The sequence below is a fragment of the Bactrocera neohumeralis genome, chromosome 6 (assembly GCF_024586455.1).
Source record: "Bactrocera neohumeralis isolate Rockhampton chromosome 6, APGP_CSIRO_Bneo_wtdbg2-racon-allhic-juicebox.fasta_v2, whole genome shotgun sequence".
Classification (NCBI taxonomy): Eukaryota; Metazoa; Arthropoda; class Insecta; order Diptera; family Tephritidae; genus Bactrocera; species Bactrocera neohumeralis.
Genome location: NC_065923.1, coordinates 26,705,889 through 26,724,979, shown reverse-complemented (window position 1 = coordinate 26,724,979; position 19,091 = coordinate 26,705,889). Strand labels below are relative to the sequence as shown.

Sequence of the window (19,091 nt, the reverse complement as noted above, 5' to 3'; positions counted from 1 at the left end):
TTTTCACTTTTAGGTTTATGAGTTCTTTTTATTTGGATTTGTTTTAATGTTTGTAAGCATTTTTAGCATAAATCTTTCATTTGCAAATTAGAAGGTAAATCAAATGCTCAAGCAACAATGCGTGCGCGCAGCTTACACGCTTTTTATTTGTTTTTGTTTTTTGTTTTTCCATTTTCGTTTTTTGTTGTTGTTTTTGTTACAGTTTTTATTTTCACTTTTTCATTTTTGTTTCACTTTTTTACTTGTTACGCCTATGTTATCCATTTACAGAGATTTTTTATGTACTACTTATGTGTATGTATGTATATACTACGGTCACTCTTCACATATCATTTACCTTGCATGCATTTTCATCTGTTTAACAAACTTGAAATGTTCACAAATTCAATGTTTCAATTTTCACTTAAGTAAATATATTATTTATGCGCATGTATGCAGAAAACCGCTGCTTCTCATCGTAATAACCAGATTTGTTGTTGGTATTACCTATCTGTTGGTCAACTTTTTCCAAGTTACCGTTAACGCAACTGTCTACTTTAATGCTACTGTTAAAAAATTACTTTTCTTTATGAAAAAAAAAAATTATATGCCAGCCACACTCGCAAAAATGCATTTCGTTTGCTTTCGCCAATTGAATTTAGGCTTTCGGTTTTGATTTTAAGAATTAGCAACTAATTAAAGCTCTATAAATTTGTTTTAATAAGTTTTGAGAATAGAAAGCGAAAGGCTTCAAAAATTTATAAGTCGCTCTAATGGTAAACGCAATATGCTTCCGCCTGGTAAAAATTTGAGCTCCCGAGTCAAGTTTGTACTCAATTTTTCGTTCCGGAAATCTAAAATTCAAAATGATTTTGATCTCATTGCTGTTCTGAACAATAGTTTAAAAAATTAACAAAATGATAAATTAATATTAAAAATCAATGCCAAAAAATACAAAATAAATTTTTAATAATTATTAGAGAAATTATTACTAAAAAAAAATCAAAAAATATATAAATTGAAATTAGAGTAATTATTTGGAAAATAAATACCTAAAACCAATACAAAAATATTAAATAGCAATTAAATTTAAAAAAGTATTTTTCATAATTCTTTGAGAAATTAATATTAAAAAAATAACAAATATATAAAATTAAAAAATAAACAATAAAGAAATATAAAAAATAAAATCCCAGTTAGTAAAAATCAATACGAAAATATTAAATTGCAATTAAATATTAAAAAATGCAATTTTAAGTATAACTTAATAAATTAGATTATATTCAAAATATAAAATTGCAATTTTAATAGTTTTTTTTTAATAGTTATTAAAAATCAATACAAAAATATCAAATTTCAATTTTTATGTTGTTGAATTAATTTTTAATATTAATATCAATCCATGAAATATATAAAATCGGAATTATAATAATTATTTGAATAATAAAAAATAAAAATCGCAATTTTAATAATTATTTTATAAATTAATATTATAAATCAATATTAATATAGGTACAAAAATACAATTAAAATAGAAAAACGACATTTGACTTGAAACATGACTCAAATACTAGAAATAATTTTTTTTTTAGAAAAAAAATTGTATTAAAATTTTTTAAAATGTAATATAATACAAATTGTGTTAAATTTTTAAAAACTTTAAGTTACAGCTTGTGTAGTAAGTTGAACTCATCCATTGCCATCTTTAATATATCGTGGTTTACAATCCACTTTTCAATTTTTAAACACATAAATAATGACAAGCTTAGTTTTTACAAGCTATTGCGAATACCATTAGTGTTTTCTTAAAACGTACAAGTTATCCTTCACAATTGCAATTCGCTTTTGTTAAATATAGAATTCATATTTTTTAAGCAAGAAAAAAGGACACACCAAAAGCAATTATTATATATAGTTATTAGATGCAAAGTGTATACTTTTATACGAAATGTTGTCGATTTTTAGGTTTGTAAGCAAAACTGCGCTCGACACATGCACCTTCATACTATACTATATGCGCGTGGTCTTGTGGGCGTGTGGCGTAGAAATTATTAGTTTTTTTTTTAAATTGATTTTATCAATTAAAGAATGCCAGTTGCTCGCTTACTTGCTTCTATCTACCTTTTGCTACTTTCTACATGCTACATACTACATTTTCTTATTTTACTTCGTTTCCACGCATTTACTTTTCAATTTCTACTGTTTCTCTCATATTTTCGCCGATGGTCGCACGTTTGTATATAAGTATGTTGCTAACAGTACGCCATTCTGCTTGCTCTATTTTCATTTGCCAACTATGCTACTGGTACCACTTCTTATCAACGTATGATTTTTTATTACTATTTTGCTCTTCTTCTTCTTCTTCTACGTTAATGCTTATAATCGAGTTTTGACTTATTTGTATACTTAATGGCTACGTTTCTTTCATTCATTTCTATTTACTACTAATATTTCTTAAACTAAGGATTTTTCATCATTTTTGCTGACGCTATTTGTTTTTGTTTTTGTTGTTGGTTTTTGCAACTTTTGTTTGTTCTGTCCTCTTAATTAGACTAAACGTTTTTATTTTTTCTCTTCGTTTTTAACGTGTGTTCTTCAAAAAATACTTTTGTTTGCATCTGCAATTTATTTGCTCCTTTTTTTTGTTTTTCTTTTTATTTGTGGTTCTCGTTTTCGCACAAATTTTCTTAACAAATGTGTGTTAGCCTGCAGAAAATCTGTTACAAATAAATTAATTTTAATTTTACTTAAATTACTAGCTTTAAACACGTTCATCTTTTTCTACAAGAACAACACTAGTGTTTTAAAAAACAATAACAAAAAGTTAAGAAATCGAAGTGTCAAGCACGTTTGCAATACGAAAAGTGTTTTGAAATTTGCTTTGCAAACGTTAAATTACAAATACAATAAAAATGTATAAAATCAGGTTACAAACAAAATTGCACATCAATGGAACTGTTTTGAGGATTAGATTTGTATTTGTGATTTTCATTTCATTCGACTTGTTAACGGGTGGGTTTCAATCTGTCGCCCTAAGCTTTTTTTGAAGGTAATTTTTCATTTTGAAATAATTTTTAGCTAACAGCAGCTCTTATATTGTAGCTTTCATAAAGCTTACGTTGCTTTCAATCACAAATTATGCTTTTATGTGTTTTTTTAATTTGCGTGCTTTCATACAGAAGCTAAAATATGTATATGATAAAGCTTTGCGTTCTTTCATTCGTAAACCAAACTTTCACAAATTTTCGAACTTCCGAGCTTTCATACTGAAGCTTCAATGATTTCATTGAAATTTTCATAAAACCAACGGTGCTTTCATTCGCAAACCAAAATTGCATATGTTTTCAACTGCATTTTTTCATTATGGAACTTTTATAAGCCTGATGGAATTTTAATATTCAAGCAGGATTGGCGAGTTGAAGCACTAAGGTCTTTATAGTGTTCAAACGTCTCGAAATTATTTAACCGCTTGTATCGAGCTTTCATAAAGCTTTCGATGCTTTCATTCGCAAGGCAAACTTTCAGAAGTTTTTCAACCGAATTTTATATTGAAACTTTCATAAAGCCAACAGTGCTTTCATTCGCAAACCAAACTTTCATATAATTTCTACCGCGAGCTTTCGTAATGAGTCTTCCATACACCTTTCGGTGAGTTTATATGCAATTAATTTGCAATTTTATAGCATTTACTTGATAAACAGTGTCTGGTGGCATGCTAACGATGAAAGGAACTTAATAATTTTTTCTTTCTACACTTTCTAAGCATCATTATTCAGGGTTTTTGTAAGCGATTGCCATAGCTTTGAAAAAATCATAAAATTTGCAAAAAACTACTATATGTAAGGGATTTTGGAGTTTAGAACTTATATTATGTAAACATTTAGAATATGTAAATAGGCATTTGAGCTTTAAAATTTATTAGTCCATTCAAACGACTTCTCGAAATTGTAGCAAACCAATAACGTTTTTTTTTGGCTAAAAGTTTGAGTATTGGCTATTTATGATCCTTAAAGTCTTTATGTATATGTGCCTAAAAATACATAAATTTATGTACATATGTACGTATGTATATAATTAGATAATATGTATATATATTAAAAATATCATTCTTTATTGTATATGAATTCTTTGCTATAATGGTTATTTTGAATTCAATATATATATAAAAGGAAGACATTTGTTGCACGGATAGTGCAGTTAGAGGATCATAAATTTTGGTTATTGTATTTGTAATCTAAATATAGATTTGAAATATTTTTTGTTCTGCCAAACAAAAGGGTTACAAGTAATGCATTTTGGAATGTTGTGGTTTGTTTTATGCACGCTAGTTAGAAACTATATAAAAATTTTTATAGGCTTTGCTTGCCAGTTTTAATTATCAAATGTTTACATATTTTTTTTTAATTTCCATTCCCTCTATTATATACTGGAAGTGCTTTGTTGTGGAAAGTTATTAAAGCTCCTTTAGAAATTCGCTAAGAAATAAATATTTTTGCTATAAAATAATTTGGTGCAGTTGGAAGAAAACAGTGTTGGAAATGATGAAATGAAATCAAGCGCATGTGCAGCGTTCTTTGGGGGAAATTTGTAATAACTCGGGGTGTCAGTTGGTCATATCTAGGCAGGTTTTGCTTTAATACTTTAACCATGTAAATACGCCTGTTGGTTTTGGAAATTATTTGAATTTATTTGCTAGCAGCGCTTGGTTTTTCAAAATTAATTTTATTTTAGTTCCATTTAAAATTTAAATCACAAATACAAACAATCTCTAGTAACACAGTATCATGTACTTTCATATTAAAATTTATTATTTCTCTTTATTAACTTTAAAGCAAAGCATTCGAATGCAACTAGACACAAAACGTAAAATTAAAAATTATAACAATTAATTTTTGCTTTTCTTTTTGTATGTAACTATTGTTGTTGTAAGCAGTTTTTCAAAGTTTTCTTTTAAGTTCAATAACTCATTATTTGCAGTTAACGTATTAGATTCGCTATAATCAATTAAATAATTAATGTGTGTCGGTTTTGTGTTGTTGTTGTTGGTTTTTCAATTTCTTTCTTACTAATACAAGTCAGTTGTTACTTTTGTTTATTTAGTTTCTTTGTTTCAACTTTCATATAAAACTACTTTCTTCTTGTTTATTTGTTATCATTTATTGGTTTACTTAAATTTTAACGCACGCTTATTAGCAATTTTTATTACTAAATTTACTGGTTCACTACTTTTTTATGTTTCTTGTTCAAATACAATATTCTCATTCATTTTAAATTTATTACTAATTTCCACTGCTTTTCTGCTTTTAAAAAACTACAATTTTTTTAATACAATTAGTTTTTCATGAATTACTTTTTGTGTTTGTTTCATATAAATTTGTTTTTTGTTTTTTTATTTTCTTATGCCAAACTAGTCTTTTTGTGTATACTAAACACTATTTCACCCCCTCGAGTACAAAGAAAAACACAGCTACGGTGTAAATACCTAAAAAGTAGGTACAATTAAAAAATTAAAAAAAAAAAATGTTTAAAAATAATAAAAAAAAATTTATTAAAAAAAATAAAATAAAAATATTAAAAAATAAGTAAAAATAAAATTAAATTAATTAAAACAATAAAAAGTATATCTTGTTCACAGCAGTATCAGCTCAATGCATTTGACATCTGCAGTGGTTCCAATTAAATATTTAGCAGAGAATTCCTTTTCCAACTATTGTAGAAACAGTAATTTTTTTAATTTTGGATACAATTGTTTAAAATAATAATTAAATTATTTAAGCTATAAGCTAAATATTTTTTTAGTTTAGAAAACTGCGTCTAGCACATTACACTCCATTTGAGTGACTATTTGAGAACTTTTGTAGTCAACTCTCGAAGTGCATATAAATAAATAAAAAATGCTACGCTTAAAAGTTTTACAAAAACAACAAAATTAATTAAAAATAATAATTATTGATATAAGTAAAATATGCATGTACATATTATACTAAAAAATAATAAAAACATGAACAAACAAAAAATATTTATTAAAAAATTTTAATACAAAAATAATAACATTTTTTGCTTTTGTTATTACTTGGCCATATTTATTTATTTTATTTTTACTTAAACTAAATGTTTTATAATAAACCAAAAGAGAGGAAAAGTTTTATTAATTTGAATGAGAGCAGCTATAGAACGTAAAAGAAAAATCCTAAACAATATTTTAATAAAAATTATTTCAATATTCATATCCAAAATAATTAGTTCCACATAAATATTTGGTGTCAATTGCATGAGTGTTTGTTGCCCCAGTTTTTCTTCGCTATTAAAATTGCAACTAAACAACAAAAAAAAAATATTTAAAAAAATATTTTTCTGAAAAATTATTAGAAAAAAATATATTTTTTTCAAAAAATGATTTTTCAGAAAATGTGTTAAAATATTTTTAAAAATATTTTTCAAAAAAATTATTTAAAAAAAATTTTAATATAAAAAAAAAATTTTCCAGGAAAATTAAAAAAAAATTAATTTCTTAGAAAACAATTTAAAAATTAAAATTAAATTATTTAAAAGCAATTTTTAATATTTAAAAAAAATAAAAATTTTTTATGAATAATTATATTTTGAAAATATTATTATATTCAAAAATGATTATTTTTCGTAAAATTTAATTCTATTAAAACAAATACACTCAAACAAAAGTCAAAAAAATATTTCGAAGAACTTTTTTAAATTGCAATCTAATTTTTTGTCCTGTTTTGTCTCTTTTATACATTTGCATGAATTTCAGTAGTTTACAAATAAAAAAATGGCATATAATGCTCAATAATATTACTAAAGTTTTCTAATGGATTTTGCATTGCTTGAAAACACAATTGAAATTTAGTTTGAAAATGGTAAAAAATTATAATTTTTTTAATTTCATTACTATTATTTTATAATTTAATTTCATTAATTATTACAAAATATTTGGTACAATGCTGGATTTTTCAATTAAGATTATAAAAAACTTTAAGAATAGACTTTAAAGAAACTCAGTAATATTTTTCAAAATCATCTTTTTTATTTAAAATCATAATTTTTATTTAAAAAAATTATCTCTTTTTTTTAAATAATTTATTTTTATTTAAATTTTTTGCGGTTTTGCATTTCAAAATCACATTAGAAAAATTAGAAAAAAAATGTAGCTTTACTTTTAGCGCGCAAAATTACAGTAAACTCGTGTTTGCTCACAAATTTCGCCTCAAATTACATTTTTATTATTGTTGTTATTTATTTTTACTGCTTACACATAATACGTTTTCTGCTACTATTATTTTGTTTATTAAATTTTTTATATTAGTTTTTATTTTGTTTTGAATGCGTCATTAATTCAGTTTAAATTTTTCAGTTACTCACTAAAAACGGTAAAGTCTTAATAATACTTAAGAATAAAAGGGGAGCGGAGGAAAAACGCTAATGCTTAACAAAGAGAGTATGCTTAAAGCTAGAGCAAAGTAACTGAAGAGTGCTAAAAATAGAAACAATTTATTTCTCTCTCATTTTTATGTACATATATTGTATATATGTATATAAATATACATACATATATGCATGTATATGCAATTTATTACGGACTAATGCTACAGCAATTATCTTACACACATAAATCTAGTCTATGCACTTATTCCCCTTTTTTAACTACTAAAACTACATTTTCAGTTAACACCGCATTTAAGCCATTTTGCTTTCATTTGCTTCTGCCATGTTTTTTCATCCAGCACTAGTTTTCTACTGTGTTACTTTGTTATTTCTTTTATTTTCCTTTTTTATTTATTTAATTTTTTTTTAATTTTTGGCTATGCACTACTTATTTTTGCTTTTCTGCATTGTATGTAAAAAATTCTACAATTTCATTTTTCCACTTTTTTAAACATCTTTATTGTTTTTTGTTGTATGTGTTTTTCTTTCTTAGCAAAAACTGCTTTATTCGCTACAAAATTGAGTCCTTAAGCAACACATACATTCAACGCGCATGCGCCACCTGCCGTTAGCATGCTGTATGCGCTTTGCTTTTGCAACATTTTCGAGCTAAGTATGCCAATACTAACGGTTCAATTTCGTGATTTTTTTTGGACTCTTTCTAAATTGCGCTATCGCTCTCGCTCGCTCTCGCGTTCGCTCACATTTTCTATGCACATACCCTCTAACTGCTTGTTCATATTATAATAAACTCTCATTTTCAAATTAAAAAATAATTTTTTTTTTAATTTTTAATTTCACATTTTTGTTTTCTTAAATGCAATTTAGTCCTTATTTCCCCGCCCTTGACTTGACTTAAATTAATATTAACGTTAGTTTACGCCATTTTTATTTTGCTTCCCTAAAAAAATGAACGCTCAAAACAGCCAATGCCGGTAGACCTGACCGCGCTTGCGCTAACGCGTTCTCTGCATTTGCTTTCTGTATACACTTACGTAACGTAACGTGACGTGCGTTAACGTAAAGTAACATGATGTACGTAACGCAACGCCTGCAAATGTTGCAAACAATTGTATTTGCCAATATGCTGTTTGCCTTCGCTTCAACAATTCTCCATCATCAACCGCTGGTCTCATCATCTTTTCAACTTATTCATTTATATAAAGTTTTTTATGTTTTTTATTTTTTTTTTTTGTATTCATGTTTTTGTCTTGCAAAAGAAATCATTTCATACAAATGTATTTAACAAATTTTCATACACATTAAATGTGTTCACGTGTGTGTGTATGTGTATTTATGCAGTTGGAGACGGAAAGTACAATGTATCTTTGTTTTTTATGTATTAGTATTTATGTATTAGTGTGGCTTGCATTCTTTACGCTTGCTTGTCCGACAATTTGGAACTTTTTAGGTCCGCATTGCCACTTATTTATGTAAATACTCGTCGCTTTGCTGCTGCATTTCGCAGTTTCATTACAAACTATTATGTATGTATATGTGTTTAAATTTTCTTCTTCAAAAAGTAACAAATAAAAATATAACGGTTAAATGTCATTTATAAAATGAAAAACTCAAAGAAATTCAACAATCATGTGTAAAATTTCCAGTAAACTTTGCTTCGCTGCTTTCTCAGCTACTTCCTCTTCTTTTACAACAACATCTCAACGTATGCTTTGCTTTCATTTCAACATCTTCTTTGTTACTTCTCTCATACGGTCATTTTTGTTTTCTACTTTAAGTATTAAATAAATAAATTGGTTTCACCAAACCCCCACTACGCCGTTAGCTTATCAACTTTTTCTACTTTTACATATGCCTTGTCTGCTACTTATGCACTCAATTCATCGTCGTTTCATTAGCTCATTCAAAATGTAAATACTTTAATGTACTCTATTACATAAATACATTCAAAATTCCTTGCATGTTTTTAGCGGGTTTTCAATCATATTTCTTTTACTTTTCCATTTTTTCGTTTATCTTATTTCTTTTATGTTTCAATTTCATTTATTATTATTTTATTTTAGTTAATTTCCACCGGCCAGCACAGTGTGTTTGACTAACGCTTCTTCTTCGTTTATTTAAATATTCAAAAATACAATCATATTGCCTGCTCATAAGATTCTCGTCTCGTCTCGTCTACTAGCCACTGCTGGTTCGTGTGCCGCCATTTTGTGTATAGTTTATTACTTTATTAAGCTATTAATTGTTATTATTATGCACCCGCTGCTTCAAGCCTTTGTTTTTGTTGCTAGTTATAAGCTTGTTCATTACAAATGTCGCTTTGATTTTTTTCACTTTCATTTCTATTAGCGTTTCTTATAACAAATTACAAATGTACATATGTATGTATGTAACGCTTTTAGCAATTTTTTCCCTTCGCTTTGCTTCGCTTCTTGTTTGCAGCGTTTTTTTCCAATTTCTATAAGTATATATGTATGTGTATGTTTAACTTAGTCTTTACATTTCTCTTCATTTTAATTATTCAACTTTGTTTTAAAATGTTGCCATACTTGCATTCATTATTCTCGCAAACAAATATAAAATATTATTTTAATCCTTTGTTTACTTCATTTGTTACATTTTCAAGTTGTTTTGGTTGCCTTCTCTTACATTTGCTTTGTTGTTGCAGAAAACTGCTTTAAATATTTGTAAATCATTTGCTTTCACTTGTTTTCGTAGTGGCAACCCGTAGTTCGCTATATATTTGCATTTTTATTTTATTATTTGGTTTATATTCTATTTGTTTTTATTGTTGTTGGTTGTCGCCGATTTCCTTGTTGCAGTTACAGTTGTTGTGGTTGTTGTTTAAGTTGTTGCAATATTTGTATTGTTTTGTATTCATTCGTTTTGTCCTTCCACTTGTGGCTTATATTTGTTATTGTTGTTGTTATTATTATCGTCTATACTACTGTTGCATATTATTATGTTGTTGTTGTTGTTGTTCGCGTTTATCCGATTCCACTTCCAACTCCCATTAGAGTGTCAATCGCGGCATCATAATATTACATCTGCAAGTGGAAAATTGTGAAATTAAATACCGTTAAGCTACTTTTAATTTAAAAGAAAAAAAAAATTAAGAGAAAAAAATTGTTTGCATATTCAAAAATTTGCAAAGCCAAAGGGAAAGAGAAAAGTTTGCTTGATTTATATACATATGTACATACTCATAAATATTTTAACAAATTTCAAAACAACATTCTGCATTTCTTACAGCCAAATAGTTAAACATTATCAACAAAAAGCAAATATAAACTATTTTTTAATCAGAGAATTTTAAAGTATTATTTTTCACTGCGCGATATTTACCCCACAGTTGCCAGTATCTATCTAAAACTAATTTTACCAATTTAAATATAATAGAACTAAGTTTCCTAATTTTTGAGTTGATATAATTTTTGCTAAATTTTTTAAAAAATTATTATTAGCAAAACTATAAAAAAATTACAATAATGTTTTATCTTAGTGAGAAATCATTGTTTTGCGTATAATGCCGTTGCTTTAAAGTAGCCACCTTGGCGTATAAGTAACATTGGTAACTTCCTAGGCGTATGAGTAATTTGACCAATTTTTTTCGCGTTGCTGTCCACCCTGATTAAGGTGATATAACCGCTGTCCTCAATGCTGTAAAATCTGCTTTACACTTATTATCGTTTATTTTTATACTCTTGCAACAACATGTTGCTACAGAGTATGATAGTTTTGTTCACCTAACGGTTGTACGTATCACCTAAAACTAAACGAGATAGATATAGGGTTATATATATATAAATGATCAGGATGCCGAGAAGAAATCCGGGTGACTATGTATGTGAACCCCAGTATCTATAGATGACTTTTGGCCGAAAATGTCGGTCAAGGGATCGGATAGGATATACAATAGTAACTCTGTGTATCATCTCTGTGTATCAAAAATGGGTTGAATCGGGTCAATACTGCCCTCAGCCCGCATATATCTAATATAAAGATTTTTGAACTTCCAGGTGACTTTATACTGGAAATATCGGTCAATATGTGAATTATCCCAATGAAAATAAGAGAGCGTGCTTCACTCCTAACAGTGTGTCTTTGTGACTAAAATAGTTAAAATTGAGCGAAAACTTTATCTAGCCCCTATATAAACAGGATTTTCGAACATCTGGCTGGCTTTATTTCATTTGATTGGTAATTGTTTGTGAAGTGCCTTAATGAAACCCAGGGAATATTTTTTTAGTAAGTGGCATGATAATAGTTAATAGAAAAAATCGGGTCGATGTTACCCCAACTCCCATATAGGACTTCATAAGGTATTTCCTTTAAACAAACGGTTACTAAAATATTTCTTTTAGCTCTCGTCCACTTAAGTACTTTCGAAATATTCAATATGAGTTCTTCGTTATAACCAATTGCTTTGAGCAAATAACAGGCACAAACTTAACATAACCTCTCATCTTCTAAAGTAGTTCAAAACCTAGATATTTTTCGGTTGTCGAACAAAAAAAGATGCAGAATGTAAATACAAAAACGTCAAAACCTTCAAAATTTAGTATATTTTATCCGCGGAAGTTTGATGAAAATTTTCATTACTCCTCGAAAAGATTCTCTGGGAAACTCTAGATTGCTCTAATCTCAATCATTTCATGGGACTCATACTGCTGAAAAATCTTTTAGTAAGGTACATAGGTGAATGCTTATATAATGAAGAGTTTGCAGAAAATTAAAACAAAAATTAATATATACATACATACTATATATAGCACTAAAATAATAATGGCTTAAACCACGTATTACGCACAAGACGTGCGTCAAGACATATACTCATATACAAAGTATGTAGACATACATAAGTCTAATACAGCACTAATATGGACTACATAAACTCATATTTATATATGAAACGGCAAACGAGATGAACGCTCATGCCATCAAGGACGCACTGGTAACCGTCGTTATCGTTGTTAGGTGTGATGCCAACGTAATGGTGATGTGCCGAAAAGGTGTGAAGGACACGCAGGATAATATGCATTATGATAGTAATGACCGTCAAACGCTACCGTGCAACATAACCTCCATAGAACTTAACTAACAAGCAAAGCAAAAAAAAAACAACCACAGCAAAAAAAATAATACCAATGACGATGCGATCTTTACAAACTGAGCTGAGGCAGGTGATGGAATGCTCGAAATGAATCAGTGGCGTAGACGAATAAAATATGATATGGTATATGAATAGAAAACTGAGTGCTCAGTTGATGATTGAGGGCATGTGAATGCATGTACTCGTATGCGTGTGTATGTAATATATGTATGTATGTGAAGTATGAAGCTATGCACAATATTTCTGAGCAGATAAGCACAAACAGACAAGCAAAGTAGGCAAGCACAAACAGGCGGCAGGCAGCAAATAAGCACAGCACAGCGCATAGAAAAAAATAGATGACGACAAAGAGCATATGATAAAGAGTAAACGACAAAAAAAAATGAATATGTGGCGAGGAAATAACGCGTATGAGTGTGTGTGTATGCAGTTTCGAAGGTACTGTATGCTTTGGAAGGCAGGTGAGAACAAGGACCATATTCATAATGTGAGGCAAATATGCCTTTGAAATAAAATAATAATAGTAATAATAATGAAAAATCGCTGAGAATATGTGTCAGAAATTAATTAAACGAAAATTAGCGCGATGCGTGTTCGTGAAATAAGGCAAAGCAATAATGTATGTGTGGGTGTGTGTGAGCATGGATATTTTAATAAAGCTGGGCTTTGGATTAACGTTGGCAGAAACGCAAACATTTTATGAAAATTAAACAATATGAAAGTTGAAATGAAGAAATAAAAAACAAAAATATAATTCGTAAAATATTGTACTAAAAACGCCATAAATATATGTGTATGTGTATATATACGAGGGTAGCCCAATAATTACATATCCTACAAAAATACAAACGAAAATTTTAATAAAATAGTGATTTATTTTTTAACACAGTCCGCTTTTAGCTCGATAAAGTTGTTCCAGTAATTCTCCAAGTTATTTAATCCGGCCGAAAAACTCACTTCAGCGAGTCTGCAAAGCAGGCCTTCCTGTGCAGCCTCTTCATTCGTTCAAATTTCTGCACAGCGACCGATTCTTATATTTGAAACTCTCAAAAAAATATCATACTAAACTAGAGAATACGGTGAACGCGGCAGCAGTTCGCAGCCTAGTTCGATCAATCTTGTCGTGGCGACACCGGTGGGGGCCGGTGCGTTGTCGTGGTAAAAAAATTGTTTCTTTTTGAAATTATACCATTTTTTCTGTGACCCTTTTCCGGGTAGTCGATCTAGAATAATACTTTGTGAGTCCCAAAAAACCGTGTCCATTCCCTTTCCGGCTGATAAAACAGCCCGTCCATCCGCCTTCTTCCAAGTCGGTTTGCCGGGTGAAATGTACTTTTTCGACTAATCCTTGGCTGCTGATGTATTACGGCGGCCGAAATTGACAGCTGCCGCCAAAAAAACGTACTTCTTAATTTCTTTAACGGGCTTTCTGTAACCGTTTCGCCCATCTCAAGGTAGTCGAAGTAAATCACGAATCCCACAAAACGACGAACACCTTCTTCGTACCGATAGAACAGTCCTTCCCGTCGTCGAAACAGGTTCGACGGTTGTGGTTTACTGTTAAGACTGTTTTTTGAACTTTGGTGTGGATTTAGATTAAGTCGATGGTTCCGAAAGCCACACGGATATTTTTTGATATCAGCCGTCACGATAGTAAATTTCTCTAGCGTGAGTGGACCTAAAGAGTGGTGAGGCTAAGTCATTAAGGCGTTACCCTCGTATATATACGATATACACATGTATCTCTTGTAGTGCTGATGATTTTTCTCAATATTATAAGCAAAAAAATAATTCAGCAATAGGTTAGGATGACAAGTCAACAGGAAATGGGAAGGTAAAGTACGCTATCAGCTAGCTGACATGCAACAAATCACAACACACTATACAGTTTGTTTGTGGCCAATTAAAATTGCTGATTTTTCGTCTCACGCAACAAGCTAACTAAGTAACGCCAGCAATGCAAATTGTTAAGAAAAAAATTAAAAATTAAAAAAAAAAACTAAAATTGAAATTGAAAAATAATGTACTTTCACTACTGAGTGCAAAGTATTCGTTAAACACGCGCTTTAATTAATTTAATAGTAATTAATTTTAACTATAAAACTATTTGCAAAAAGAAAACAATAATAAAAAAAATTAAGTAATAATAAAAAGTTAAATTTTTTGTTTAATTTTAGGCACTTTTAAAAATTTTCTCGAAATTTTTTTTAATTTTTGTTTGGTTTGTAAGTCACACGCACTCACCTCGCGATGACCTATTTGGGAGCGGCTGGATGTGGATACTGTGTATATGCCTCATCGGGTGATGCAGCTGTGCTAGCCTGTTCGGAATCTGTCATTGGCATTGTTGGAATAATTGTTGGTTGTGCATAATATGGATAAGTTGGACTAATATACTGTAATGATGGAGAGAAATTCTATAAAAAAATCAAATAAAGAAAGAAAAACAAATTTCATATTTAACGGTTAATATTCACTTATTAATGGCCAGAACGATGATGATGATGATCATGATCATGATCTTTGATGATGATGATAAAGATGCATAGAAATTTTTGATTTAGAATTTCAGTTGCAATTATTTTATATACAAAATTTGTGTATGGAAATGGATAGAGGACAAGGTGGATGATGTAATTTTTGCTATTTCATGTTTATGTATACTATTAAGTACTATATGTAATAAAATAAATTGTTTCTTCATTTAAAAAAATAAAAAAAATAATGGCAAAAAACTTTCATCTTTCACCTTCAGCAAAAGTTTTCGCAAAAAAAAAACCAAAAAATACAAATTTATAAAAACATTGAATTACAATCTCATAAAACTCTTGTGCTGTTATACGAAATTGTGTTGTTGTAATTGAACTTGAACCAAACGTGTTATTTACACACACACATACAATAGAATGTTTGGTAAACTTTGTGACACAACAAAAAAATCGATTTGTGCTTCGAAAAAAGAATTTGTTTGCGAAAATGCTCAGCAATTGCTGTAATGCCATAAGTCACTTGTGCTCAGTATGAATGTGGATTTTTATTCACTTTTCTATAAGTAAATATATGTATGCGAGTGTCTGACTGAACGGGTCGTAACGTGCATATTTCAAAAATGAATGTACTTTCTGTAAAATGTTAGTCTACTCGAAATTTCTACTCACTCAAATTCACTAATATTAATAAATGTTAGATTAATAGTTTATACTTACGGAATTGCCAATTTGCAATGTGGCTAATTGTGGCACCATTGGTCCATATGGCACAGACGGATCACCACTGACCATCATTGAGATGCCGCGTGGTTGCACCTGATTTACAGCGTCTGGTTTGTAGGATGCGACACCCAATTGTGGGGCAGCAGCCATTTGTATGTACTGTGTGAGAGAAGACATTACAACATGTTAGAGATTTTTAATATTTGAACGTAAACATTTTTATTATATGAAAAGAGTAAACAAATTGCCAAATTGCCCCAGAATAACTCTGCGGCTCCTTCTCTGCCCATAATCGCAGGAAATTTTGGCACAAGATCGATCGCAAGAGACCTAGTGATTTCTTTGCGTTCGGTAAGGCTAGCTTCTTCTTAGTTGTGGGACTTTTAACAGGCCAATGCCTTATTGGCGTCCATGCTGTAAGACTGGGAATCTTACCAAACGCCATATGGAAGAAAATGAGGTGGAAGTAACTCAACACTTCCTTCTTGACTGTCCCGCGTTAGGGAGGTCAAGATTTAAGCATTTGGGAGCGCATACTTTCACACATCAAACCGAACTGGCGGGAATGGAAGTTAAACACCTATGCAAATTTTTATTGGTTTTGCTAAATTATTAGTTCGAACACAGGAGTTCTTCAATACCTTCACAGAGGAGTACATAGGTCAGTCTTTAACCTAACCTAACTGCAACCCAAGCACATAGGGGGTAGATCTAAAATTAATGATTTTGGCTTAAAATGTGACCTGGGGCCTTAAAAGCACTTTTGAATGGGCAGTATAGTGAAAAATCCTTTCCTGTGCGATCGTTGTTGTGTCGGAGTGTTTGGGTCAATTCCATCACCAAGTAAACCATTAAACATATAGTATATTTCTCGAAACTATATTTTTAATATGGAGCAACGATTGTATTTGGAGACTACGTCACCACTGTGATCAAACTTGACACGGACTGGAATTGATACATAATTTTATTTCTGGATTGTTGCATCCTTTTTATGTTCGTTTAATCTCTCTAATGTCAATTAGAGAGCATTTGGTAGGTGTTTGATTACAACTCGAAAGTTTTTATCATCGAAAAAACTGAGCAACAAGTTTGCTTGAAATTTTGTGTTTCCAACTGTTGAAGAAGCGTTATGAAACAGCGACTTTATCATGAACAGCAATATTTCAGTGAAGTTCATAAAGCCATCGAAAACTTGCATTATACGAGTAGTGCATCCACCACTGATAACTCTGATAAAAACGATAACATTGGAAAGGTTAAAGAAATATTACTTAACGATGGTAGTGATGGTATCAGAGAGATAGCAGAGGATTTCAACATATCTTATGAATTGATTTAATGAAAAGACCTGAATCCTTTGCAAAGGCGACGTCGAGTAAAGATGCTTGTCAAAGGTGCTGAGAACCTAAACTAATTAAAAGGCACCCCATATCATACAGAAAACGAAAATTAACAGCTTCATAAACGTTCAAACCGACATTTTGAACGAAGATCTCAAGGTTCACTCGAAAAATAACAAAAATACGCTATTAGATTCACTCAAGTGAAAGGAAAGAGCTGAGGGAGAGAAGCATTATCTGAATCTCTATCAGATAGCATGTCTTAGAGAACATATTACGTCATTATTATGTTTTAAATTGAATAGATGTTTGTTTGTTGTTTGCTGGTTATCCCTGCGTTCCTAGACCACGGCCAAAACCTTTTTGTATCCGTGCGTTTCCTGGATAAGCTTTTCTAGGTTCTCTGTTATAACGTCCTACCAGGCTTGAGAATGAATTACTAGTTTCTTTGAGTTTTAAATGAAACTTTTTTGAAAACACGAACCTATCATATATTTTCTAAATACTTATGTATACATTTGAAATATTACATAAACTTAGTAATTCCATCGTGGTCAAAGAAGTGTTAAAATCTTATACTGAATACTTCGATGAAATATCAATTTTGTTGCATTTCACTTACTTGATCCTCAACTTGCGGTATTTGCTGTGTCATCATATAACCGGGTATCCATTGCGATCCAGTCGTCATTGGGTAACTGCTAACCGGTGGTGCACTAAAACGTGAATACGGCACGCCAATTGGTGTGCCAACATTAACACTAACACCATTCTGTTGCATAGTCGGATCATAGGCGACCGGCATCCCTTCGGTGGGATCACGCCACGTTCGCGCATTTGGATCAGGATTCTTATAGAGATTCTTCTTTTTTGGACCACCATCGGCGAATTTAACCAAAAGTGGATCTTTGGCACCCTGTATTGTATTACCATTGAATATCTGTATGATTTGCTCACACTTCTCGCGACTCTCCATGCGTGCAAAGCCAACACCTTAAGAATATCATAAGAGATCATATGAAGTTTGTTGTTTGCAATGTCAAGTGAGTTTACCTTTTGAGTTCATCTGCTGATCGCGCAATATGCGAGTCGACACAACTTGCCCATATTTCGAGAGCATATTCTCCAAGTCCGTCTCTTTGAAATGTGGTGGCAAATTTGCAATGTACAAATTTGTTGGATCCTGTTCTTGTTGCTGTTTCGTGAATTGCCATCATACACGGTATAATCGCGTGTTGACAGGTGTGTTGTATGTGCGTGTGTATTTGTGGGCGTGGTCATATATATAATTGTTAAAATGTGATGAGTAAACGAATATTTCGTCGAATTTGTTTGATTTTTTTCATATTTTTTTATATTTTTATTTTTTTTTTTATTTTTGTTGCATTTACAGTGCCATAGAAAAGTAAAACGTACAAAGCATATCGAGCGCAATGTATTTGTGTTTGTATATTGCAAGTGTGGTTATATTTTTTCATGTTGATAATGGCATATATTAGTTGAGTGTTGTTGTTGTTGTTTCATTATAAAAAGTGTAGTGTTTTGGTGCATTTTTGTGTTGTTGTTGTTGTGGATTTTTGTAGTTGTTATTATTTGAGAACGCCGCAGTTTTCGTAAACGTTGCATTACACGAGCATTAGATGAAGAAATATTTGGAAATAGAACAGTGATTGGTTAGTTAAATTTCATTGTTGGGCTGATATTTTTGGAAAAGCGTGTAAATGTAAGTATGTATGTATGTGTATATGTGAATTTGTATACCTAGTTATATGTACGTTTGTATGTATGTATATGCTTATGTATGTGTATGTGTGTTAATTATGACTGTGTTGTGCTGTTCTTCAATGTTACTTCATTTTGTTAGTGTACGTAAATGATATTACTTATAAACCTATTCATATGCTTAGAGAGTATTCTATTTATTAATTATATATGTATTTTACATATTTCATATGAAAAGTGTGTGTGTGTTTCTTCAGTAAATCCTTAATATTTTTACACACATAAAGCCTTTTTGTTTTTAATTAAATTAATTTAGAAAAA

General features: G+C 30.1%; 1 protein-coding gene across 8 annotated transcripts in view; it reads right to left on the bottom strand.

Annotated features, from left to right (window-relative positions):
- Nucleotides 1-19,091, bottom strand: part of LOC126762956 (protein alan shepard) — a 632,879-nt gene continuing 613,788 nt past the window's right edge. For 5 of the 8 annotated variants that reach the window (XM_050480058.1, XM_050480059.1, XM_050480056.1 and 2 more), the window contains 5 exons: nucleotides 18,102-18,243; nucleotides 17,671-18,041; nucleotides 15,700-15,864; nucleotides 14,738-14,910; nucleotides 1-10,427 (listed from right to left, as the gene is read on the bottom strand). In XM_050480058.1, the coding sequence (XP_050336015.1) occupies nucleotides 14,749-14,910; nucleotides 15,700-15,864; nucleotides 17,671-18,041; nucleotides 18,102-18,243 (840 nt within the window). In that variant the 3' untranslated portion in view covers nucleotides 1-10,427; nucleotides 14,738-14,748. The remainder of the gene's footprint in view (nucleotides 10,428-14,737; nucleotides 14,911-15,699; nucleotides 15,865-17,670; nucleotides 18,042-18,101; nucleotides 18,244-19,091) is intronic. The other 3 variants (XM_050480055.1, XM_050480061.1, XM_050480057.1) reach the window with 2 other exon arrangements.